The sequence below is a fragment of the Muntiacus reevesi genome, chromosome 12, assembly GCF_963930625.1.
Source record: "Muntiacus reevesi chromosome 12, mMunRee1.1, whole genome shotgun sequence".
Taxonomy (NCBI): domain Eukaryota; kingdom Metazoa; phylum Chordata; class Mammalia; order Artiodactyla; family Cervidae; genus Muntiacus; species Muntiacus reevesi.
In genome coordinates this window covers 45618838-45646052 of record NC_089260.1, presented here as the reverse complement: position 1 = coordinate 45646052, position 27215 = coordinate 45618838, and the positions used below count along the sequence as shown (strand labels likewise).

At 40.3% G+C, this 27215-nt stretch overlaps 1 protein-coding gene across 4 annotated transcripts in view; it reads left to right on the top strand.

Moving 5' to 3' along the window:
- Positions 1 to 27215, top strand: part of SULF1 (sulfatase 1) — a 184007-nt gene that overhangs the window by 81217 nt on the left and 75575 nt on the right. For all 4 annotated transcript variants that reach the window (XM_065902843.1, XM_065902842.1, XM_065902840.1 and 1 more), the window contains exons 3-4: positions 18002 to 18074; positions 18386 to 18615. In XM_065902843.1, coding sequence (XP_065758915.1) covers positions 18444 to 18615 — 172 coding nt within the window. In that variant the 5' untranslated portion in view covers positions 18002 to 18074; positions 18386 to 18443. The remainder of the gene's footprint in view (positions 1 to 18001; positions 18075 to 18385; positions 18616 to 27215) is intronic.

Genomic DNA, 27215 nt, shown 5'->3' with positions numbered 1-27215 from the left:
CCACCCCACCCTGGGCTCCACCACATGCACTGCTTTGGCCAGAGGCAAGTAAGCAGGTACATCAGATGCCGTGTCCAAGCCATTGAGTAGGAGTGGCACTCCAGATTTCCACGAACTCTCCTGCACCTGGTGTCTGTCCTGAGTCTGGCGTGACTCGAGTTGGGGCTGCTTCCTCGGCCTGAGGCCTGGCCTGGGACGACTCAGAGAGCCACCACCCCTGTGACCTCCATGTAACACAGGGAGACATAACCCTCCCCTTCTTGTTATGTCTCTGAGCTCCGGGAGTTTTTTTTTTTTTTTTTTGCACATTCAGTATGTTTCATAATGGTTCCTGTTTATTTGTTTTAAGCTCCTGCCTTTAAATAATTTAAATAAGATTTCATGGAAGTTCACATATCTAGAAACCCTTCCCCCAACTCTTGGCTTCTCTGACTCAGATGATAGAGAATCCATCTGCAATGCAGGAGACCTGGGCTCGATCCCTGGGTTGGAAGATTCCCTGGAGAAGGAAAATGAAACCCACTCCAGTATTCTTGCCTGGAGAATTCCAGGGACAGAGGAGCCTGACAGGCTACAGTCCATGCAGTCACAAAGAGTCAGACATGACTAAGCAACTAACACTTTTACTTCCCCCCAACTCTAATAGATTATTGAGATATTACTATGAATTACTAACTTCTCTGAATTTCAGTTTCCTCAATTGTTTTTGTTTAGCCACGAAATTGTATCTGACTTTTGTGCAACCCTGTGGACTGTAGCCTGCCAGGTTCCGCTATTTATGGAATTTCCCAGGCAAGAATACTGGCATGGGTTGCCATTTCCTCCTCCAGGGCATCTTTTCTACCCAGGGATCTACCCATGTCTCCTGCATTGGCAGGTGGGTTCTTTACTCCGGACCCACCAGGAAAACCCCTAATGTCAATTAAAGTTGCACATGAAGAGATGGTGGGTTGGGTCCTTGGGTTGGGAAGACCCCATGGAGAAGGGAATGGCAACCCACTCCAGTATTCTTGGAAAATCTCATAAGACAGAGGAGCCTGGTAGGGTATAGTCCATGGGGTCACAAAGAGTAGGACATGACTGAGCAACTAACACTTTTCAAGTGCTCAACGGATACTAGTGAAAATTGTGACTTCTTTTTATATTCTGTGTTTTATTTTATTTGTTTTTAAATTTTTGGCTGCACTGGGTCTTCATTGTGGTGAGCAGGCTTTTTCTAGTAATGGCACATGGGCTTCTCTCATTGTGGCACACAAGCTTAGTTACCCTGTGGCATGTGGGATTTTAGTTCCCTGACCGGGAATCAAACCCACATGCCCTGCATTGGCAGGCAGATTCTTAACCACTGCACCACCAGGGAAGTCCCTGTTACTTCTTGATAAAAGGGTAAAGGCTGATCCACATGTTGGAAATAGTAAAAGGTTGGAGACCCACGAAAGCAGAAGGAAGGAGGGAGTGGTGGAGGACTTGACATAGTCAAAGAGCATATGGGGGCTGTTGTATGTGAGGAATGAAGGGGAAATAGACAAGAAAATGGAGGGGTGGAGGGGAAGGCCACCAATTCAAGATGTGCCACTTCTGAGAAGTGTCCAGGTCCCCACAGCTGTCACAGCGTGCTGGAATACATGCCCCAAAGTCAGGCAACTAGTAAAACCTGATTCCAGAATTCCTCTCTCTCCTCAACCAGGATGACTCAGTTTCCTAAGAAGTAGCTGCTACGAGAGTTAAAGATACACAAAGAAAGTTTGGAAGGTTGCAGACTTGACCTTCCTTCTGTTTCCACCCACCACACTATTTCAGGAAGTTCTGTTCTATTTCCCAGTTCACTTTTGTGTGGCCTCGTCCCTTTTCCTCCTCTTGCTCAGCATCAGAAGGAGAATTCAGCTCGGGGGTTCCCAGAATACCGAATGCGTGTTGCGCACTGCGGTGGGTTGATATCTTCTGGGATCATGCTGTGTCATTGAGTCAGTTTGTTTTCTTACTGCATCTGTATTTGTCTGCTAGTGTCTCAAAGAGGAGGTGATAAATGAGAGTAAAAGACCCAGAGTGGGCGATCGGCAGAGACAGCTGGATAGAATTAGCAAACTGAAGATGGGCTTCCTCAAAACAGAAGCAGTAACTCACTCTGCTGCCTTAATCTCTAGTAAGGTTTTTACCTAAAGGTGGAAAACCAATGGCGGTGATTGGTAAACCTGTCTTAGTGCGTAACCATCATTTAATAAATGTAACAGACTTCGTCATCACACCGTGCCACTGTAAGACTTTACTAATTCACGTATGCAAGGATTTGTGGAACCTAGTTCCTTCAGCCATTGAAAGAGAATATATAGAAAAGAATATGAGAAGGTCCTTTGAAAGCTGTTCCAAAGAACAATTTTGGATATTTGCTCTCCAGCAGAAAACTCTTTCAGTTCCTATGGGGTGTGCTGAAAGCTTACCTTTTCAGCAACTCTGCAAAAGATGATCTTAGAGAATGATCCTATCAGCTATGAAATAATTGGCAATCTCAAGAGTCCCGTTTTGTGAATGATCAACTGTCTCAGCCAATGCCAAGGCCTGAGAGATCAACGCTCAGGAAAAGACCTAAAGTACCTGCCCCAGGCCTGGTTGCACTTGCCTTTCCTTTTGCTAAAGTGAGCAAGTTGATTGCTCTACCCTGGACCAGTACTACCAGCATCAGCATACCCCAGGAACTTGTTAGACTTGCAGTATCTTGGGCCTTCCAGGTAAATCAGGAACTCTGGAATAGTTAACAAGACTTCCATTGATTATAGTGAGCCCCTGCTCGACCTTATGATTTAATACTTGAGCTTGGGGCCTCTGTTTAATAGTAAAATGGTTCTTCTCTTGTATGGCTCTTTTAAAGTATCCAGCATTCTGAAACTGGGCTTACCTGGTGGCACTAGTGGTAAAGAACCTGCCTCCCAATGCAGGAGATGTCAAACAAAGACTTGGGTTTGATCCCAGGGCCAGCAAGATCCCCTGGAGTAGGAAATGGCAACCCACTCCAGTATTCTTGCCTAGGAAATTCCATGGACATAGGAGCATTGGGGGCTACAGTCCATGGGGTCTCAAGGAGTCGGACATGACTGAGCATGCACACACACGTTCTGAAACAGAAGCCAAATGTGGTAAAGAAGATGTTTTTCTTAAAAGGAAAACTTTATCAAAATCGAGAGAGAAATCAGTGACCTAAATTGGAAGGAAAAATATCTAGTTCTTGGATTAGGATTCTTAGCTTAGACCTTCATCTTTCTTGTCTGGCTTTATGCCCCAATAAAATCGATTAATAGTAAGATAGATAGCTAGTGGGTTAACCTGCTGTATAGCGCAGGGAGCTCAGCTTCTTGCTCTGTAATGACCTAAAGGGGTGGGATGGAGGCTCGTGAGGGAGGGGATATATACATATAGCTGAGTCACTTCGTTGTACAGCAAAAAGTAACCACAGTGTTGTAAAGCAAATATATTCCAATGGAAAAAAAGTAAAATAATCAAAAGGAATAATAGTGTCTGACATATCATTTATATGAAACTTAAATTTCAGTACTTACAAATAAAGTTTTATCGAACCTGTCAAAAAACTGATTAATGAATTACTTATGGAAATTTTGACTGATTTCTGAGGTGAATTTAGCCCAAACACGAAAGTAGTGGTGTACAAGGAATTTTTCTTGGTAAACTTGAAAAGTGATTCCTTTGAGTCAGATGGACATTAAATATACTGGCTTCCTATCTGTGTAACTACAGCTTTGTTGAATCTATTGAGATAATACTTAACCAACGAATGATCTAATTCAAAATTACCACTTCCACTGCTCTCCCATAATTTACCTCATAAGTTTGTTTATTAAGAGGATGGAAAAAATCTTCAAATATTTAAAGCATTTGCTATTGAGAAGAATATATAATTATTTTGTGTGGTTCAGTAGAATACAGCATGATTAAATACCTGAAATATAGGAGGACAGATTTTTGTTCACATAAAGGGAAAGATTTTTAATCGTAGTTCTACTCCAAACTAAACAGGTGGCCTGATGAGTTCTGTGTTATCCACCAGGGACATTTTTTATTGGTGCTCTCAGTTCAGTTCAGTCCCTCAGTTGTGTCCGACTCTTTGCAACCCCATGGACTGCAGCATGCCAGGCTTCCCTGTCCATCACCAACTCCCAAAGCCTACTCAAACTCACATCCATTGAGTCAGTGATGCCATCCAACCATCTCATCATCTGTCATCCCCTTTTCCTCCCACCTTCAATCTTTTGCAGCATCAAGGTCTTTTCAGATGAGTCAGTTCTTCGCATCAGTTGGCCAAAGTATTGGAGTTTCAGCTTTAGCATCAGTCCTTCCAATGAATATTCAGGATTGATTTCCTTTAGGATTGACTGATTGGATCTGCTTACACTCCAAGGGACTCTCAAGAGTCTTCTCCAACACCATAGTTCAAAAACATCAATTCTCTGTTGCTCAGCTTTCTTTATAGTCCAACTCTCACATCCATTCATGACTACTGAAAAAACCATAACTTTGACTAAATGCTAAAAGCTAAACCATAGTTTTTACTTTGTTGGTAAAGTGATATCTCTGTTTTTTAATATACTGTCTAGGTTGGTCATAGCTTCTCTTCCAAGGAGCAAGTGTCTTTTAATTTCATGGCTGCAGTCACCATCTGCAGTGATTTTGGAGCCCAAAATGATAAAGTCTCCCACAGTTTCCATTGTTTCCCCATCTATTTGCCATGAAGACTGGATGCCATGATCTTAGTTTTCTCAATGTTGAGTTTTAAGCCAACTTTTTCACTCTCCTCTCACTTTCATCAAGAGGCTCTTTAGTTCTACTTAACTTTCTGCCATAAGGGTGGTGTCATCTGCATATCTGAGGTTATTGATATTTCTCCTGGCAATCTCGATTCCAGCTTGTGCTTCATTTAGCACGGCATTTCGCATGATGTGGTCTGCATATAAGTTAAATAACCAGGATGACAATATACAGCCTTGACGTACTCCTTTCCCGATTTGGAACCAGTCTGCTGTTCCATGTCCAGTTCTAACTGTTGCTTCCTGACCTGCATACAGATTTCTCAGGAGGCAGGTCAGGTGGTCCTGTATTTCCATCTCTTTAAGAATTTTCCATAGTTTGTTGTGATCCACACAGTCAAAGAAGTTTTATTCATTAGTTAAAAAATAATCTAGGTGAACTTTAAGATCCCTTGTCTTAGTCCGTCTGGGCTGCTATAACAAAAACACCATAGATTGGGTGACTTAAATAGCAAACATTGATTTCGTATTGTTCTGAAAGCTGAAAATCCAAGGTCAGGGTGCTAGTAGATGGGGTATCTGGTGAGAGTCCACTACATAGTCCACTATGGTTCATAGATGACCATCTTCTTATGGTAGAAGGTGGGGGCAGGTAGAGCTCTCTGTGGTCCATTTTATGAGGGCATTAATTCCACTCCTGAGGATTCCAGCCTCATGACCTAATCACTTTTCTGAAGACTCTGCCTCCTAATACCGTCTCACTAGAAGTTAGGATTTCAACATATGAATGCAGTGGGGGACATAAACATTTACTCTGTAACACCTTCAAGCTCAGAGATGCTGTTAATATTAATATACCATATTTTCAAGACTGCCTCCTTCACATTAGCTCTCTAGAGCAAAGGAGGTAACTTCCCTCCTTTCTTATATATAATCAGGTTTGTGAAGCCATGTTCCAATGGGGAACAGCAGATTTTCTGTGTTAGGGTGTTGCTCTCTGCTCATTTTGTGAACCCATTCAGGATCATGTACAACTTTCCTTTTGTCTGTGTTTCAAGGATACAAAGCTGTAGGCAGGAGATCGTGAAATGGAGGGACCAGAAGCATATCAAATCTACAATTGAAACTAACTACAACCAGCAAGTAGAAAAAGGGTTAGGAAAAGCAAACAAACAAAGCTTCCAGAGATTCACCAGGACTGGAAGTCTTGATAAACTTCATAGGCAGCCAGACTTACCCAATAAGCCAGTTCTACTAATGATGACAACTCGTGTTTTGAAGCTGCCATGCTGTTTTGAAGTGCCATGCCATGCCACTGCCATGACACATTTTGATAGTGTTTCACCATAGTGAGCCAAAAGAATGGTCTACTAGAGATTCACAACTTTATAAGGAATTTTCTAAACAACAGAAACTCCTCACTCTTTAGAGTTGTAAATACATGCTGCACTTAGCTAATCTGTCCATCAGTAAAAGCTGTTTTAGTTTCTCCTCCACTTTTATATGCAAATTTTATATACAAGCCTGATTCAGATAACAGGAGAGCATTCTTCATTTTTTCCTTAATAAGTAAACATCACATGCCTTTATATGCATAATGTTTTAGTAAGCCTACAAATATAATTGAAAATCACTTTCTTCTTGAAGACTCATATTAAAATGAGCCCAACCGTGTTGCATTATAATCTCTGATATCACATCAGGTTTTAATAAACCTCCTTTTTGTAGCACACATGTGCTTAAGACTTCATGGAAACCAAATCTGGAGAGAAGGGATTACTTTAGATTACTTTGAAATATGCATTGTTTGAAATGGCCTCTGGTGACCAGCTTTCATGAATGGCTGATTTTACTTGTGGGGCACATCATCTGGTTTAATTATATCAGCTCCTTTGTGTGACAAGTGCTGGTGTTGTGTGTGCTGAGAAATGAAGGTTTAAAACAAAGTAGAGTTGTTAGTGAAAAAATAAATTCTAGAAGTAGAGCAACGTTGAGTGTTTGTAGTATAGAAGTGTAGTAGATGATATTTAGGGATTTGACAGCTGTAAACATCTATTTATAAAGATATTCTAGTGACAATAAACATACATTTGCCCCAAGTATCCATAGACATACATCATAATCTGAGCCTTTTCAGGAAAATTATTTTACAGATATGATAATAGTTTAGGGTGATAATACAGCTCTTTTTTCATTCTATAAATTCCTCTGCTTAAAAGTTCATAGGGCTTCGCTGGTGATACAGTGGATAAGAATCCGCCTGCCAGTGTAGGGGATCAGAGTTCAATCCCCAGTCTGGGAAGATTCCACATGCCTTGGAGCAACTAAGCCCATGTGCTGCAACTACTCAAGTCCATGCACAGCAACGAAGACCCAGCACAACCAATAAAAATAAAAAATAAATAAAATAAAAAGACTTGATAAAGTTCACTTTTTTGTAACAATAGAGTAAAATATGGGTTTTCTTTAGCTAAAATATTTCCCAGCTTCTGCTCAGACAAAAAGCTAAGACAGAAGTTGCATTTTAAGTTTCAGGTTACTACAGGCCTTCAATGTAAGCACCGTCATTCGAATCAGTGGTAGTGAATTTATGGTTTTAAAAATGTCGTGCTGGGTCTCTTCAGGTGCTAATTCACCTGAAGACTGTGATAAATATCTCTACATCCAAATACTATTTTAAGAGTTAGCAGATGAATTTGATTGGGCAAAAATGCCATAAATCAGATGGATGTCAATAAAAATGGGTAGAAAATTTATCTTTGTTGTATGCTTTATGTGTGCTTTGCAGTTATAATCAGTAAATTAATTTTCCTAGTGAGACCTGCTAGATATTCAGTTTGTTTTACTGTAATTATATTTTCCATGATTGCCATCCTGAATCTCACAGGGAACTTAAGTAGAGTTGCTTTTTTTACTTGATAAATGTAGAGCTTTGCTTGATAGTCACTGGAGATAAGTATACAACTGAAGGAATGATGACAATCTGAACAGAATAGGGTATTGAAGGTGATTTTTGTCATATAAAGACTTAGAATGATATATTTAACCTCCCCGCCCCAAAACTCAAACCGGCATTTCCCAGTACAACTTGTGAAGGAAGTATTTTTGAAATAATACATGAACTAATCTGAAAGATTGAAGGCTGGAGGAGAAGGCGATGACAGAGAATGAGATGGTTGGATGGCATCATCGACTTAATGGACATGAGTTTGAGCAACCTCCAGGAGATGGTACAGGACAGTCCATGGGGTTGCAAAGAGTCAGACACAAGTTAGCAACTGAATGACATCAAAATCTGAATTTTAGGGTTTCTTTTGAAAATGGATCTCTGAGAACTGCAGTTGACTTAAATATGGATGTTTGATTTTCTTCAAAGGCTTTCCTGTAAGGAATACATTGTGGAAGGAAAAATTAAAAAGCAGAGATATTCCCCATACATGCATGTGTGCATGCTAAGTCACTTCAGTCATGTCCAACTCTGTGACCTTATGGACTCCACTAGGCTCCTCTGTCCGTGGGATTCTCCAGGCAGGAATACTGGAGTGGGTTGCCATGCCCTCCTCCAGAGGACCCTTCCGACCCAAGGATCGAACCCCTTGTCTCTTATGTCTCCTGCATTGGCAAGCGGGTTCTTTACCACTATCACCATTATGAATTGCCCATAGTTCTGTTCAGTTCAGTCACTCAGTCGTGTCCAACTCTTTGCAACCCCATGAATCGCAGCACGCCACGCCTCCCTGTCTTCACCAACTCCTGGAGTTTACTCAAACTTGTGTCCATCGAGTCAGTGATATCGTAGCCATCTCATCCTCTGTCGTCCCCTTCTCCTCCTGCCCCCAATCCCTCCCGGCATCAGGGTCTTTTCCAATGAGTCAACTCTTTACATGAGGTGGCCAAAGTATTGGAGTTTCAGCTTCAGCATCAGTCCTTCCAATGAACACCCAGGACTGATCTCCTTAGGATGGACTGGTTGGATCTCCTTGCAGTCCAAGGGACTCTCAAGAGTCTTCTCCAACACCACAGTTCAAAAGCATCCATTTTTCAGTGCTCAGCTTTCTTCACAGTTCAATTCTCACATCTATACATGATCACTGGAAAAACCATAGCCTTGACTAGATGGACCTTTGTTGGCAAGGTAATGTCTCTGCTTTTTAATATGCCGTCTAGGTTGGTCATAACTTTCCTTTCAAGGAGTAAGCATCTTTTAATTTCATGGTGGCAGTCACCATCTGAAGTGATTTTGGAGCCCAAAAAATTAGTCTGACACTGTTTCCACTATATCCCCCTAACTCATCCCTAAATCTTAAGCTAAGAACTAGAATTTGCTGCCTTTTGAAATGCATATTCATTTTTCACACTGTATTCCCAGACCTTCTTTTCTGCATCATGACTCCATATGAGGCCAGCAGGGTCCCTTGGAAGGAACTTGTATCTCCACTCTGCTGTATTTCAATTCAGTTCAGTTTAGTCACTCAGTCGTGTACGACTCTTTGTGACCCCATGAACTGCAGCACGCCAGGCCTCCCTATCCATCACCAGCTCCCAGAGTTTACTCAAACTCATGTCCATTGAGTTGGTGATGCCATCCAACCATCTCATCCTCTGTCATCCGCTTCTCCTCCCGCCTTCAATCTTTCCCAGCATCAGAGTCTTTTCAAATGAGTCAGTTCTTTGCATCAGTTGGCCAAAGTATTGGAGTTTCAGCTTCAGCATCAGTCCTTCCAATGAATATTCAGTCCTTCCAATGAATATTCCTTTAGGATGGACTAGTTGGATCTCCTTGCAGTCCAAGGGACTCTCAAGAGTCTTCTCCAACACCACAGTTCAAAAGCATCAATTCTTCGGTGCTCAGCTGCTGTATTTAAGCCCTTAGAAATGTTAAAGTGTGTTATGTTGGTAGTGAGCTTTATCACGTAGAAAATAGGCCAGCTCAAACTCTCTTGACTGTGGCTTAATTTTTAAAGTCGGGTGTTCCTCTTTCTTCACAAAGATGTTAACTACAAGAAAATATTTTGAGAAATGCTTTTGAAATCTAAATATAGCACCTGATTATTTTTTAAATATTTTCTTCAACTTAAAATGTATCACAAGAATTGTGGAACTTTTGAAATAAATTCATATTGTGCCAAATGACACACATCAGAGAAACAGACTAAAACAAAATGTGTCCCCAGAATTCCCGACTTTGTTCAAAGGTGCATTTTTAGTTATCTAGGAATGCTCGAACTTTAAAATACAAAGAGTATATTTCCTCATTACTTTAATTTGTGTCTGTATGTGTGAATATATTTATATGCATATCTTAACTATGCACATGTGTGTGTATCTATTGGTTTGGCCAAAAAGTTCTTTCCAGTTTTTTCATGGCATCTTTCAGAAAGACCCCAACAAACTTTTTGGTGAACCCAAATAGTTAGGAAAAAAAGATAAATACGTAAGATACTGATGAAACGTGATGCTTGTGGTAGAGGGTCGTTCTCAGCACACTTCATCTGTGCCGTCAATTTCCTGCCCTCTTGCAGTTGGTTGGGGTCATGTGACTAGTTTCAACCAATGAAATATTAGAAGTGATTGGAGTCATTTCTGGGTTGGAACCATGAAAAGCTCTACCACAAGAATCTCCAGTTTTTTCCTTCCTCTTCTTCTTGGTCCAGCTACGGCAACAATAAGACAACAGTGCCCCCATCAGACTGCATCTATGCACGACTGAGCAGATCAAAGCTCCCTGTCGCTCTTTGTGTGACTGGCAGTATGTGTTAAGTCATTGATGCTTGTTTGTTTGTTTGTTTTTCCTTGTTATTGCAGTAAACTATTCCTGCTAACTTCTGCAATACCTTTAAGATACTTCAACACAGTTAAGGTATAAGTATATGAAGCCAAAGGCAAATTTAATATAATAAAGCATACAGTTTAAGACATAGCTAAGATGTCTAAGATCACATTTGTGGTTCTTTTTATCAATATGCTTCCTATTGTCAGACCCAAACTGAACTTTCCAATGCCCCCCTTTTTAAAAGTCAGCAATCTTTTTATTCCCCTTATCTTACAACTCATGGCCACCATTGAAACTCGTGACTCTTATCAGACCTCTAAGACACTCTGTAGCATCTGCTTCAGAAATAACAGGTCCTTCTGGTTTTGTTTTGTTTTCATAACTTTTAGGTCACTTTGTTTTCCTTTGCTTTGCTAATTTCTATTTGAGAGAAGCTGGGAAAATTTCTATCTTCGATGCTGTGCATTCCCTAAAGTGTTCTTGGTGAGCTCCTTGTTATATAGGTAATTCCTGTCTCTGTCGGATAATGCTTATAAGTACATTTCGTCTTTTTTTAACTTATATTTTATTTTTAATTGTAGGATAATTGCTTTACAATACTGTGATGATTCTTGCCATTTTTGCCATGGTCAACATGAATTGGCCATAGGTATACATACGTCCTCTCTCTCTTACACTCCCCCCCCAACCTCCCTCATAAGTACATTTCTTGCTATAGCCTCTCCCTTCTTTCTTATCACTGCTTATCTCTTTCTATCCTCTTCCTCCATGAGAAGACAAAGAGAAAGCCTAGAAAGCTTAAAAATACTTATTTCTATTTTTATTGTGCAACAGATCATGGGGAAAAATCCAACTTAGACATAAATGAAACAAAAAAATAGAATCTGTTCCTCTGCCTCACCATACCCTGGGGATAATCAACACTAACAATTTTGTGAACAGATGACTTTTCAAGGTTCCTTCCAATGTCACTATTCACAGTGTTATGGGGAGAAAGAACAGAAAGGGGGAAAAGGGAAGAAAAACAAACATTGTTCAAGGAGGATCTCATCATTTAGCCAAGTGTTTCCCCAAAGATGCTCCAGGTCAGAGATGCACAGTTTCCAACTGTCATTTGTGGCTAGAAGAGATTTATTATTCGAGGGGTATAAAAATGTTACTGCACCAGAAGGAGACTATTGTCTATCTTATTTGCTTGGAGTTGTAATAAATTAGACCAGTGAACAGGCTTTCTGGGGATTAACAGTAGATGAACTTTGCCAGCTATGGGGTTTTTAAAGAAGAAATTAGCTTCTTCATAGTTTCACATATATCATAAAGAAGCTAGCACGTCTTGAAGGCTTCCTCTATAGAAAAAAAAAAAAGTGATGTATGGGAAACTTGAAAGTCAAAATTAAGGGAAGAGGGCCATGTAAACTGACCCTAGGATATGTGAGAACTCTGTTGATTGGGGGAATCGGGAGGGGTGATTCCACCTTCTTGCTGGTATAGTCCTATTTCACTTCACTCTAATGATAAACTAAGTGTGTTCTGGCTAAATAGGCAGCTTTGAATAATTGCGTGCTGCTGGCCTAGTCTCCCCTGCTGCTGTGATTGGTTATGGTGTCCCTTTTTTTCTCTGTCTTCACTCTGGAGTGCTGGAAACAATTCCTTTGCCCCATCCTTAAGAGGTTGATTTCTGTGCTGAGTGGGTTGTTCCGAGCCTCTCTCTCTCATACTTCAGATGTGTGCGCATTCATTTATAAAGTTTTGTGTTATCCTCAGACTAAAAAAGAAAAAACACAGAATGTCATCACTGAACAGTGATACTTAGTAAAACTTAGTAAAGTTTCAAAGCTTTAAGGGGCAGGGGGGAGGGAACTAAGTTTGTGACTAGGGCCAAATCTAAAGCCTTAGAGGTGAAAGGCTGGGCCTGACTATATACTCTAGTCCAGTAATTCTCAAACCCTCTGAGCATGAAATCCTTTTATATTATTGAAATTGTGTTTTTATCCCTTTATATTATTAAACTTGTGGGACTTCCCTGGCAGCCCAGTGGTTAAGACTTCATGCTCACAGTGCAAGGGACACAGGTTTGATCCCTGGTCAGGAAACTAGGAGCTTGCATGCCACATAGGCAGGCAAAAAGTAAATTAATTTAAAAAAACAAATAATTTATTAAGCTTGTGTTTATGGGGATTTGGGGCTTCCCTGGTGGCTCAGCTGGTAAAGAATCTGCCTGCAATTCGAGAGGCCTGAGTTTGATCCCTGGGTTGGGAAGATCCCCTGGAGAAGAGAATAGCTACCCACCCCAGTATTCTGGCCTGGAGAATCCCATGGACTATATTGTCCATGAGGTTGCAAGAGTTCAGACATGACTGAGTGGCTTTCACTTTATGGGGATTTTAGCTATTGATACTTAAAAATTCAAACTGAGAATTTTAAAAAATATTTATTAATTAGAAATAATAAATATATATGTTAAATGATATATTTTATGAAAAATAACTGTATGTTTCAAGCCAAAAGAATACTGGTGATTAAAATGGCATGTTTCACATTTTTGCAAACCTGATATTTATCTGAATAAAAGAGAACTGGATTTTTATATCTGCTTCTGCATTCAATGTGTTGAAATGTATTGTTTTGGGTGAAGTGTGGGAATAAAATTCAACCTCCTATGGGTAAATAGTTGGAAATGGAGAATTATTTCAAAAGCTTTTTCAGATACTTATAGATCTTCTTTGATACTATACCAAAACTTGACAAGTAGTGATTCCTATAGGTCAGTTGTCATAAGAAATCTGAAACCACATGAATGAGCTTTTAATACTTTGTTATATTATTAAGATTCAGTGGTCATTTTGCACTTTGAGTGAGCATGGGATTTTTTACTTCTGTATAATTTTGTAACATTGCATTTGGTCATTTCAGAAGTATTTGTTCACTGATTTATACTAATAGTCTAAATGTTGACACATTTCATTTTATATCACAAATGAGCATGGGATTTTTCACTTCTGTATAATTTTGTAACATTGCATTTGGTCATTTTGGAAGTATTGGTTCACTGATTTATACTAATAGTCTAAATGCTGACACATTTCATTTTATATCACAAAATAACATGTGTTAATATCAACATTAATGTCATCAGAAAAGTATTACGTGTTGAGAAGCTACCAAGCTCACAGCAGCAGATAAAAGTTTTCCAAAATTTTGCTTTTGACTTGAAAACTAGATTGCTGTCATTAGCAACAAATATGACAAATACTGTCAGTTGTTTTCCTTGAAGTGAGTCTTGGTTCATTCATGACTTGAGAAAATGTCTTCCAAAAATCCAAATTCAAATAATTTTATCAAGTAAAAATAGTGTTTGAGTAGAAACAGAAAGAAGATGGATCCAGTTCACCTTGCAACTTAGTCACACAAGTGGTTTCCCTTGACAAACCTCACACCTTCATACACAGCAGAGAGTTTTATGTGTCCCTATTCTCTGATAAAACAGAAAATGTAAAAGAAAAGACATGTATTTGAGCAACAGGGACATGCTCAGTTGCTCAGTTGTGTCCAACTCTTTGAGACCCCGTGGACTACAACCTGCCGGGCTCCTCTGTCCATGGGATTCTCCAGGCAAGAATATTGGAGTGGGTTGCCATTCCCTTCTCCAGAGGATCTTACCCACCCAAGGATCGAATGCACGTCTCTTGCATGGGCAGGCAGATTCTTTACCACTGAGCGACCTGGGAAGCCTATGTGTATTTGACACTCAGGGCTTAATCAAATTAATCATTTTACTGCTTCATCTTGAGTGAAACTGGCTTTTTAAAAAACTATATGTGGTGCTCCCTGCATTTGTACTAAAGCAGTTGTATCAAGCATTGCTCTTAGACCATCAGTGCAAATGTCAACAAAGTAAAAAGGAGAGATGAAGTGTTGGCGTTCTTATCAAAATACCTCTGGTTTGGGACATCCCTGGTGGCCCAGTGGTTGAGAGTCCACCTTCCAATGCAAGAGATGTGGGTCCCATCCCTGCTCAAGAAACTAAGATCCCCCATGACAGGGATTGCTGATCTCACTATGGCAAATGGAGAGCCCAGGCTCTGCAACAAGAGAAGCCTACACACTGCAACTAGAGAAGCCCCCATGTGCCTCAATGAAGACCCAGCACAGCCAAAAATAATAATTAAAAATAAACATAAGATAAAGACCCAGTATTACTGAAAAAAAAAATAGTTCTAGTCTTTTGGATTTCATCTGCGAGGATTTCAGGGTCCCCCAAAGCCCAGATTACACCTTGACAACCACGGCTGTGGACAAGCATATTACCACCATCCCTTTACCTCCACCCCAGCTGTCTAGACAAAGGGCAGCTTTGTTGAAGACAGAGACCCCCTTAAACCCATGAGGGCAATGAGGGCTTTGTTTTAGTGTGGGGCTTTGCTAGATAAGCATATGTGAACCAAGCTTGCTATCCAGTTGGCTTGAAGGCTTCCCAGTCTTTTCTCTCTTTTTTATGTGACTTGAAACTTTTAATGTCACATTTATAGTTGGCTTGACTGCCCCAAACAAAGCGCTGCAAACTTTCCACATCAATTGGGCATAGTGACAGTTGGTGTTTTCATTTTAGATCCTAAAGAAAAAGCAGCTTGTGTTCTGGTCCCGCTTCATGAATACAGCACCGTTCCTCACGTTCACTTTCCATGTGTGAGAAAAACCTCTTTTGACATTTCTCCCATTTTCAATGCTCTCTCAAGACAAATTGCTAGTCTCTAAGGACACTTGTCATCTGCCACCAAGTATCCAGTTCAAGCATTGCATCCTTGTCTCCTTTGTCAAGGTCTGCATTTTGTCTGTCAGGTTTTTTTTTTTTTTCCTTCTTCTTCTTCTTCTTCACTTTTTTCCTTCTGGAGGTAGAAACCAGGCAGTGAGAGGATGACAGGTTCTAAAAGGTCATTTTTGAATGAAGAATTGTCTGTGTGCACTTTGTTTTTTTTTTTCAGAGTGCCGTGTTTCGTGTGTTTTAGTCAAGGGAGCGCTCCTGCTGAACAGACTTGTCTGAAAGTTCCATTTTCTTTACCACTCAGCTTCTCGGCTTTTACATATGAATCCCCTGAATCAATAATAAACTGTGGCAGAAAAAGAAAAACAAAAAATGTAGGTCTCTTTCGCACCTTTTAATTCTCCAGAAAGGCAGGGCAAGCCACTTTAGAGGTAAAGCTCACATCTTCTCTGCTGTCTCTTTTCTTTATTAGGAAATGATTTTCAATGTAGTTTATACAGGGTACCATTAAGGCTAATTTTCTTTTTCCTAAAAGGGGAAGTTAAGTAAATAAGATAAAGAAAAAAATAACTCAGAACATGGATTGGGTTCCAAGGAATGTTATCAGCATCTTTGTCAAGAATTTTCAGTTGCGTGTGTGACTGATTATTTAAACCAAGCACTGCGCACACTCGATACAGTGTGAGTCTGGCTGTATTTTTTGGGTCACCATTGTCTGCAGATGTTGGTTTAAATGATCGGTGATGCAAGAAACCCTGTTGACTATCTCTTCATACATGGCTTTGAGTGGTGGGCAAAGTTCTATTACTTTCAAGAACCAACCCTCTAAGAAATTTCTGTATTTAACTCTTTAGACTGACGCATGCTCCACGGGAGAAAGCCATTGTTTCATTCACTTCTTTCACTTTCCTGTCCTTTCGTGTTCCTATCGGTTTTCTCATGATTTGAACCAAATGCCCAGAAACCCACCAGTCAGGGCAGAACAATTGCGTGCTTTCAGTGTTCAGCAGGCACCGCAATCACTGAAACAACCCCAAGTTATTACCAAACAGAAAACAAAAAAAAAAACCCACATGCCAAACTGTGCATATTGACTTTCTCAAGCCACGGGATCAATCGGAGGTGGTTAGCTGGCTGCTCTGCAGATAATGTGGTCAGGACTGCCTTGCTGCAGACACTGGATTTTTGTTTGAAAGCCTACTTCTTATTGAGTCTTTCTCTCTCTCTCTCTCTCCCCCCCCCCTCCTTCCCTCCCAAGGAATAATTACAGGCTGCAGAGTCGAAAGCATTAGAACTGTTTACAAAACAGCTCATAAAGTTTAAAATAATGGGGGCGTGTGTGTTTGTGTAAAACACAATAATGTGTATGGCAGGGGGAAACAGTATACCCTTCTTTCTTCTGTCACTGGCCCGTGTCACCCTCCAGAATTTAAGACATGGAAGTGAGCAACGGAGTTCCTTTTCTTCCGGTTCCTCACACTTATTTATGATTAGTATTTATCTGATGACAGTTGATTGTTGAGGATCAAAATACAGACCCTCAGAAGTGTGGGAAGAGAGTGGATGCTGGAACCAGCTGCTATCTAATTAATTTTAGGGCAGTTGAAATTCCCATACAGATGCTCCCTCATGACGTTCAAGAGAAAGATGCTGTTTTTGTTTTTTTTTAATGAGCCCTTTGCTATCTTTCAGAAGTCCTAAAGAACAGCATCCATCAGGTTAGTGTTCTAAAGTGAAAGGGGCATTTTTCCAACCCTTTCTGAAGTCTCCTCCTGTGCAGACTTACAAAGATTTTGCAACGCTCCCCTCCAGATTTTATTTATTATTTTTTAAGGTGAAAGAGTCACCTCCAGCCTCAGAGCCCATCAATCATTTTGCTTTGCAGGTTGAGATCTGCTGCGGCAAAGCCAAACCTCGGTGCTGGCGGCACTGCACCGGGTCTGGACAGTAGTGAGGCTGGTGCTGACAGTCAGAGGAGGGCTCTGTCCCCTTCGGCACTGATGCACCGGGGATGCGGGCTGGACCGAGGGACAAGCCCAGCCCGGAGGAAGCACCTCTCCCCCTGGTGATTGATGGAGGACAGTTAGGAGCTTTTCGGAGGCTGGGAAAGGTTGCCCTCCCAGCCACTTACTCTGAAGTCTTTGTCAGCAGAAAGAACTCTCCTGGGTAGTGAGTGACATCATGCAGATGACAAATGACAGCTTTGCGTTTCGCTCTGCTTGATGAGTACTCAGTATTGCATGCAGGTGAGTTAACGCTTCCCAGAGGCAAACACTCCAGGGCACTGTGGTTTCACGGGCACTGCTGGCTCTTCCTCATCAGTCGTTCATTTTCTTTGGGGATGTTTAAAGTATTAATGCTATTAAAACATGAGCAGGGATGATACCCAGATCACTGTGTTTATGATTATGCAATGAAGATATTATTCAAGTCATGTGTTAAGCAGTTCTGAATGTTGTTTCCTTCTCTTTCTTCCTTTTGGAGTACAGATTTTAAATTATATATGTATATATTATAATATACATTGTATATTATATTTATACATAAATATTAATATAAATACTATAAAATATATAGTGAATAAATAATGTATATACACACACACACATATATATATATATTTATGTTGTTTCAAGAGACTGTTTCAGACCAAAAATCTGTATCAGAATCTCTGATTGACATTTCCTTTGTATTTTTTTCTCTGCATTCCAGGACCCCCTCTGCAGATGTCCTGAACATTTCTGACTACAGCAATTGATTCTTCAACTGAGATACCTAATTCCAGGTATTAGCTCTTGTCAGAAAGCTTTTACATCCAAGCTCTGTGCTGGAAATTCTATTTTGGCAATGAATTTTGAAATTGGGAAAGTTGGAATGAGAATAAAGGACAAAAGTGAATTTGCAGAATAATCAAGCGCTTAAAAAAAAAAAAAAAACCCTACGCTGGGAGGGTTTGCTGCTTCTGACTCACGGGCAGCCCTTTCTCTGCCAGTTTATGTGCCAGTTCTCACTGAGTTGTAGTCCTTTTTCTGCACCCGTGTTCAGGGTTTGGATTTCATTTTCGTTTCTCTCTCTCCCCTTTCCCTGACTGCCCAGACCTGCAGGAATCAGTAGACAGACATTTTCTCAGTTTTGCGACATTGGAGCAAGCGCAATGAAGTATTCTTGCTGCACTCTGGTTTTGGCTGTCCTGGGCACGCAGCTGCTGGGGAGCCTCAGTTCCAGCATCAGGTCCCCAAGATTCAGAGGACGGATACAGCAGGAGCGAAAAAACATACGACCCAACATCATTCTTGTGCTCACCGATGATCAAGACGTGGAGCTGGGTGAGACACTGGCTTTTTCACTTGTTCGTCCCTTTTGCTCAAATGATTGACTGACCTCCTGATATACTTGCATTGATGGTAAAGCATCTGGTTTGTGTTTCGACATGACATTTTTGGTCTTAAGTTTTTGAAGCAATGTCGGGGAGGGGTACGAGAATGGAGGTGGTGAGAGGAAACACAAAACTATAAAAGTCAAGGATTGGATTGTGCACCTTGGAAACTCTTGGTCAAAAGCATTTTAAAATATTTGGGCAAAGTTGTTTCAAACATGAGAGTATGACTGTAATTCCCTGCAGTGTGTATGAACAAAGGTAGATACACAAGGAACTTCCAATTGTCATTATTATTAAGGTAAATCCTTTATTCACGGCTTGTAATTTTTAGGAAATTAAAAGTTATAGCTTGCTGCATATCTTCTTCTGTTGCAGATCACTGCTACCCACCTTAGACAGGGTGCTTTTCAGAAGAATTCACTCACCTGGGTTAATTCTGGAGTGCTTGGAAAGCCTGCCAACATCCAGTGTTTCAGCTTAGCTTCTAAATCTTCTGGTTGGGTTTCTCACCCTTTCATCTTCTTTCATGGCCCAGCCCTATGGTCTTGCCCATAAGCTTAGGATCAAGTTCTTCTATGGTACCTAAGACAGATGAAAAGTTTGCCCTTACAAGTTGTCACCAGCACTCCTTTCCATTCCTGAACCAAATTCCTTGCTCTCAAGCTATCACACTGAACTTGACCATCTCTAGTCTTGCGCTTCATGCTGGCAGAATACCTTGGGCTTCTCTCCAGAGCTCCTCTGGCTAGGTTCCTTGAGGATTAAACCCCTGTAGGCTGGAAGTTGATCCACAGGGATGGGGACCTTGTTTTCCAGTTTGAAACCAAACTATGGAATCTCAACAAAGTTAACTCTTTGGATTCAGCTAGAAACAAAAGCACTGAAAGCCCTATGGAGGTAATAATTGTTGGAAGTGATTTGCAGTCTGTTGTCTCTCACTTAATTGTTTAAGGCAACATGTCAAAATGAAATATCTTGGAAGTGTGACTTTAGTGTGTATGTGGCTGGTGGTTTAAGTTTTCATTCACCTATAACACAAGTAAAGTGAAGACATTTGAATTCACCTTCCTTAACATCTCTCATACCCATCCCTTTCACTGAAGCCATTCTCTGCTTTTCTAGTTTTTCCTAACTGGTTGATCTCCTGACGGTACCTGTCCCTTCTAGTCTTGGCCCCTCTTGCCTATTCTTCATTTCATGCAAGTATCTGATTGGGTCTCTGCTACTAAAACCCTCCAAGATATTCCTTGCCAAGAGGATTAAACCCCTCCTCTCTCCAGGCTGATGAGCTCTGGGCATCTGCCCCCTACCTATCTCACTAAGACTATTTTCCTTTCCCCCAGTTTTGCTCTGTGCTTCATGGAAACAACTAGTTGTTTGAAACTATCTCGTGGTTTCGTCTCCCTCACCTATATTTCATGCCTTTACACATCTCATCCCCTCTGCTCTTTCCACCTTTCTCCACCTAGAGAAACCCTACCTATTTTTCATGACCCAGTTCAGTGCCTTGCCCTCAGGGATCCTCCTTCACCAAAACCATCCTGTCCTCCAGCACGGTGGATGGAATTTTGTACCACCTTGGACCTGCCTCCAGCAGGACCCTTAATCCACCATGTGCTTCCATACCTGTCTCTTCCACTTGATTGAGAGCAACTAGAGGATAGGGTGTGTGTGTGTGTGTGTGTGTGTGTGTGTATGTTAATCACTCAGTCGTGTCCGACTCTTTGTGACCTGTGGATTGTAGCCCACCAGCTTCCTCTATTCATGAAATTCTATAGACAAGAATACTGGAATGGGTTGCCACTCCTCCAGGGGATCTTTCCAACCCAGGGTTCAAACTCACATATTCTTCCACTTCCTGCATTGGCAGGAGGATTCTTTATTACTGAACCACCAGAGAAGCCAAATATTTATTAAGCAATTACTAAATACTGTCTTCTAGTGGAAGCACATGCATATAATGGTGAAGAGTTGGTGTTACTTCTTTCTAACAAGGAAAGTTGTTACTTCTTTCCTTGATTTTCCTCCCAGACACCAGGCTCAGCATTCACTCATTTAATTTTCACAGTCAGTCTATGTAGTAGTTACGAATACTCTATTCAAGTTATTCTTAAGACAAATGAGGCTTAGAAGATTTGCAAGGTTCTGATGAGCTAGGAAATGGTGAACCCAGGACCTGTATTAGGTCTGAATCTCCACAGCTACACATGTAACCATGATTCCTTCCATCAGTTCATCCTTCAACAAATATTTATTGAGCCCTTCCTAAAATAACCTGTAAATGTTATTTACATTGTCTTAGGTTCTGAGATAATGACAAGATGGGTCTTATTATCCCATTGACAGAGCAAGTTGATGATGAACCAGAGTGAACAATGGGTAAAAATTTAGAGAAGACCAATTACCTTTCTCAGCAGAAAAATTATGTTCTGAGTGGTGGGTACAGTTTCATGGAGACTTTTGCCTGGCCAATTGTAATGTCCTCATAATCTCTGAAATTTTCTGCTCTAGTCTTTAGTTAACTTTTGGGTTTTGGTATTGTTGTTTTTTTTAATCATCTTAGCCATTTTTAAGTGTACAATTTGTGTTAAGTACATTCACATTTGAAAATCTCCAAAAACTCTTTTCATCCTATAAAATTAAAGCTCTATATCCATTAAATAGTAACTCCCTAGCTCCCAGCTCTTGGCATTTGCTGTTCTACTTTCTGTCTCCATGAATTTGACTGCTCTGAGTATTTCATATATGTGGAATCATACAGTTTCATACAGTACTTGTTTTTTTGTGACTGGCTTATTTCACTCCAATATTCTTGCCTGGAAAATCCCATGGACAGAGGAAGCTGGTAGGCTACAGTCCATGGGGTTGCAAGGAGTCGGACACAACTGAGTGACTTCACTTTCACTTTATTTCACTTAGCATAAAGTCCTTGTTCACTGTTTACCTATGTCAGAGCATGTCTCAGAATTTCCTTCCTTTTGAAGGTTAAATAATATTCCATTATGTGTATATCGACCCTTTGTTTATCCATTTATCTCTTGTTAGACTTTAGTGTTGCTTCTGCTTTTCTTTTATTGTGAGTAACGCTACAATGCACATAGGTATATAAATATCTCTTTGAGACTCTGCTTTCAATTCTTTGGGGTATATACCCAGAAATAGAATTACTGGATCATTAGATAATTCTATTTTTAATTTTTTGAGGAACCACAGTACTGTTTTCATAGCAACTGCACCATTATCCATTCCCACCAGCAGTGCATAAGGGTTCCAGTTTCTCCACATTCTTGCCAACATTTGTTATTTGAATTTTTGATAATAACCATCTTAATGGGTGTGAGATAGTCTCTCATTGTGGTTTTGATATGGTTTGATTTGTTTTGGTTTTTTGCTTACATGTGATTTTGTTTGTCAAATACTGAACAAACCTTCGCCTAAAAAAGCAAAATTTTTGTGCCTGTAATTCTGCAAGCATTTTGGCTTCTGTGCCTCCAGAAGGATATCAAACTTAGAAAAGGCTTAGGAAAACAATTCCAAAATTTGTAATCGAATACTTTTCCTTTTGAGAAATTAAAAATGAAACAATTCTATCTTTTTGTCTGAAAAGACAAGACTAAGAAGGATAGTAATCCAAGTTTATGAAATCAAGCTGGGACGAAAAGCTCTTACTCAGTAGGAATGGGGGACACTCCCTTAACTTTGGGGACAAATAAAATAAACTAGTACTTTGTGAAGGGGGTGAGGCACAGAAGGAATTTATTAATAAAAGTGCTAGCCCCTGATATGTGAATAACACTTTATCTTTTCCTAAGAACATTTATTCTCATTATTGCATTTTATTGTCATTCCATCCAAGTTGGGTGTGTAGTTCAAAGATCATTATCCCAGAAGAAAACTTAGTCCGTGGAAGGATTAAGTAATTTAACCAATGTCCCCATGCTTCTGGATTTGTTTTTACCACCACTTGGGAAGTGGTTTTCAGGTTATGCCTCTATCTGTAAATAGTTTAGGCTTTTAGGCAAAGCTAATGGGTGGAAGATTTATATCTTTAAAAAAAAACTGAAGTATAGTTGATTTACAGTGTTCTGTTCATTTCAGGCATACAGCAAAGTGAGTTATACATACAAAAATATCTATTTTTTTTCAGACTCTTTTCCCTTATAGGTTATTACAAAATGTCCAGTATAGTTCCCTATGCTATACAGTAGGTTCTCGTTGATTATCTATTTTGTATATACTAGTATGTCAAGACCAAACATCTAATTTGTCCCTCCCCCAGCTTTCTGCTTTGATAACCATAAGTTTGTTTTCTGTGTCTGTGAGTTTTGTATATAAGTTCATGTGTATCATTTTTTTTTAGGTTCCACATATAAGCTATATCATATATTAGTCTTTGTCTGGTTTATATCACTTAGGATGACAATCTCTAGATCCATCCATTTTGCTGCAAATGGCATTATTTCATTCTTTTCTATGGCTGAGTGACATTCCATCTATATATACATGTGGTATATCTCTTTAAACATTTAAACCCTATCTCTTTGAACATTCATCTGTCAATGGACATTTAGGTTCCTTCCTCCATATCTTGGCTACTGTAAATAATGCTGCTATGGATATTGGAGTCCATGTATCTTTTTGAATTATGGCTTTATTTTTTAAGCTAAAAAAACACAAATGGACATGATTAAAAGAGTTTGGGATGATGGCTATCATCCAGGAAAGGAATGGTAACCAAGAACATCAGCAGTATCCACGTTTTATTATGAAATTTTAAAAACAGATCTGAAAAAAATAAAAAGATATCTCAAGCAACTATGAGCAAATGTTGTTTTAAAAAAGCTAAAAGACACATTATTTATTCTATTTTTCCCTCACTTGAAATATTTTACAAGTCAAAAAGAAGAAAATCAAAAATGCTTGTGGGACTCCCCTAAGTTTCTGAGGCTAGAGTCAAAGAGATTAAGCTCTAAGTCTTTCCCAAATGAGACTTCTCTGGCAGTTCAATGGTTAAGACTTTTGCCTTCCAATGCAGGGGGGCAGGGGATGCAATTTCAATCCCTAGTCAAGGAGCTAAGATAGATTTCCACACGCCTTATGGCCAAAAGACCAAAACATAAAACAGAAGCAATGCTGTAACAAATTCAATGAAGACTTCAAAAATGATCCACATCAAAAACAAAAAAAAAATCGAATAAATCTTTCCCCAATGGTCCCTGGTTACCACTCTAAAAAGCAAAATAGTGAGCTGATTAGACCATTGATCTCATTCAACATGGCATTTCTTAAATTCTTAGGAAATTGGGCTGGTGCTAACATCTTAGGAAGGCTGACTTATGATCTACTTATATCATAAGTAAAATTAAGAAATGTTAAATACATGGAAACACTTTGTCTAAAGCAGAGGTCACAAATGGGATCTACAGTCCAGAGCTATTCCACAGATGTGTTTTGCTTAACCAGCATACTTATCGAAATCAAGGCAGCATTAAAAATATCAAGTGATTTTTATATAATAGGGGGGAAAAAAAAAATCCAGATCCTGACTTGTCTTGAAAAGTCATTGAAAACCTTACATTCCCGTGAGGCAGCCATGGGAAGGGCTTTTCTTTAAAACTTTACATTCCCATGAGGCAGCCTTCAGTTAAATGCTTAAAGGGGGAGTTCCCTAGTCATCCAGTGGTTAGAGAATCTGCCCACCAGTACAGGGGACATGGATTCAATCCCTGGTCTGGGAAGGTCCCACATGCCAAGGGGCAACTAAGCCCACATGCCTAGAGCCCATGCCCTGCAACAAGAGAAGTCACTGCAATGAATCGCAACACAGAGTTGCCCCCAGTCAGGGAAAGGATGTGGAGAAGGGGTGGTTATGGAGTTTGGAATTGACATGTACACACTGCTATATTTGGAGTGGATAGCCAACAAGGACCTACTGTATATAGCACATGGAACTCTGCTCAATGCTATATGGCAGCCTCGATGGGAGGGGAGTTTGGAAGAGAATGGATTTATGTTTATGTATGGCTGAGTCCCTCACTCTTCACCTGAAACTATCACAATATTGTTTGTTAATCGGCTATATCCAATACAAAATAAAAAGTTTAAAAAAGAGTAAGAGTAGCCCCCATTCAGCCCAACTAGAGAAAGCCTGTGCACAGCAATGAAGACCCAGCACAGCTGAAATTTTAAAAAAATAATGCTTAAAGAGGAGTCACATCTGCCCCGTTGGGTGGGACCTATCCTCTCCAGGCCCTCGGGATCCCCACCACTCCCCACTGCTCCCTGACACCTGGACCAAGTAGCACCTGTCTTTGCCATCATGTCCACACTGCTGTTTTTTATCATCAGGGGGAAATTCTGTATAGCCACATCTCTATCAAGGGTACAAAACTGGAAAGACAAAAGCGTTGTGATTTTTCTTGTACTTGGCTGGCTTCACTTGCCTGCCTTCTCTGTCTAGCCCTGTAGGCATTTTTACTTCCATTCCCCTAAAAAGCTAGTCTCCACTTTTAATGGCCTTTAGCTCTTTAGGGGAAAAAATAATGAGTCCTAGTGACCTGGAAACATTCCAGACAGATTTATTATCTGCTTCTTTGTCCCTTCTTTCCCCAACTTGTTTTCCCTCCCCAACTTATTTTTAGCTGAAACATCTGGTTTTTTGTGGGTTTTTTCCCTATCAATTCCATAGTTTTGGTAAAAAAAAAAAAAAAGGGGGGGGTATACTGTTTGATCATGTTATTTTTTTTCTAATGCTTTCAGAATTCAAATTTTCAATAGACCAATAAAGCCATTTTTAGTATGAGAAATATCACTGTTTAAATTTCCATACTTAATTGTTGGCATAAGAAATTATCAGGATGTGCTTAGTACAGGTCATTTATATATTTCAAGCATTGACTCTACCCCATCATAAAACAATGGCATCTAGAAACAACCTTATATGTTTGATAAGAGCTGTGTTTGCTGGTCATTATCACTCATCAAACCATGAACAGTTGTAATTCACACAGAGGTGTGTCTCCTATGAAGCCAGGTTTGTATAAATACCACATACCTGGGACTTCCTTAATGAATGACGATGACAAAATTTATTATCAAATTTCTAGTTTTGTGAGTTTTTCTGGACATAATGAACAGCCTCAATTAAAAGTTTAATATTTGATTACAAAATATTGAAATATTTCAAATATCAAATGCTAAGATATTTGAATCAGAAAAGGCAAATCTTTGGTGTAAAGTTTAACGTGGATGTAAAGTAATTCAAGTTCACCGTGCGATTTCGGTAGTCATCCGGATGAGTGGGACATTTTCTCCCCTCTGACCTTTTACATGCATGCTATTTGAGAATAAATGACTTGAAGCCTGTAGAACAATTGAAGTTCCTGGCTATGACTCTGTCAGGCCCCAGTAACCCAGCACACACCACCTTCAAAGGACTGCTCCTGGATCCTTGATTTTTAACCCCATCAGAATTGTGAAGCTGGCAGACCTTGCAGGATTCCCAGAGAGTGCCGCTTCTCCTCTCTCAGTCACTGCTGGCCCAGCAGCATCCCAGCCCACAGCTGATTACTGTCAAAGCACCCCCGCCCCTGCGGGAGGGATGGCAGACATCCCCAGTCCCAACCTAGACCTCTGGCACTGGGGCAGCTTTTCTTGGCAACCTCGAGACTCAGCTGTGGCCCGGACCTTCCCTGTCCTCAAGCCAGCCCAGTCAGCAGTGCCCCCATGCCAACTACTGGACTTCATCATGGTCACTTCATGGCATCCCTGTCAGGCTTCCACCTCAAAGGACCGTTTTAAATGATAATGAAGCCAGGCTTCTCGCTTAAGAGAGGCTTGGGGAACAGTGCATGATGGGTAGACAAGAACTGATGTCTTTAAACCAGCTTTAATATTTTAAGTCTTGAAGCATAGACAAAGTAAACTTCTATCTTAATCCATCAGGACTGCTATAACCAAATACCATACTGTTATAACCAAATACTGGGTGACTTAGTGGCTTATAAGCAACAGACATTTATTTCTCATGGTTCTGGAAGCTGAAAAGTCCAAGATCGAGACTCCAGCAGATTCTGTGTCTGGTGGGAATCTGCTTCCTGGTTCATAGATGCTGTGTTTTCACTGTGTCCTCACGTGGCAGAAGAGGCAGGAAGCTCTTTGAGGTCTCTTTTATGAGGGCGCTAAACCCATTCATGAGGGCTCCACCCTCATGACCTAATCACCTTCCAAAGCCCCACCTTCTAACACCGTAAACTAGCACATTAGGTTTCAACCTATACGTTTTAAAGGAACACAAACATGCAGTTTATGGCTGCCTCTGTATGCTTACCTTGGCTTTGGAGTTCAGATGTGGTGAGAGAGAGGGCGATGGGAAAGGCAAGAGTAACTGAAACATCTTGGGGCCAAGATGGTCACACAGTAAATCACAGCTCATGCCATTTGCTCAACAGCCCTGCCAACAGGTCCGGGGAGCTATTATTAGTTCTATTTTACAGCTGAGAAACACAAATCCAGAGGGTAAATGATTTGTTCAAGCACATCTGTGAC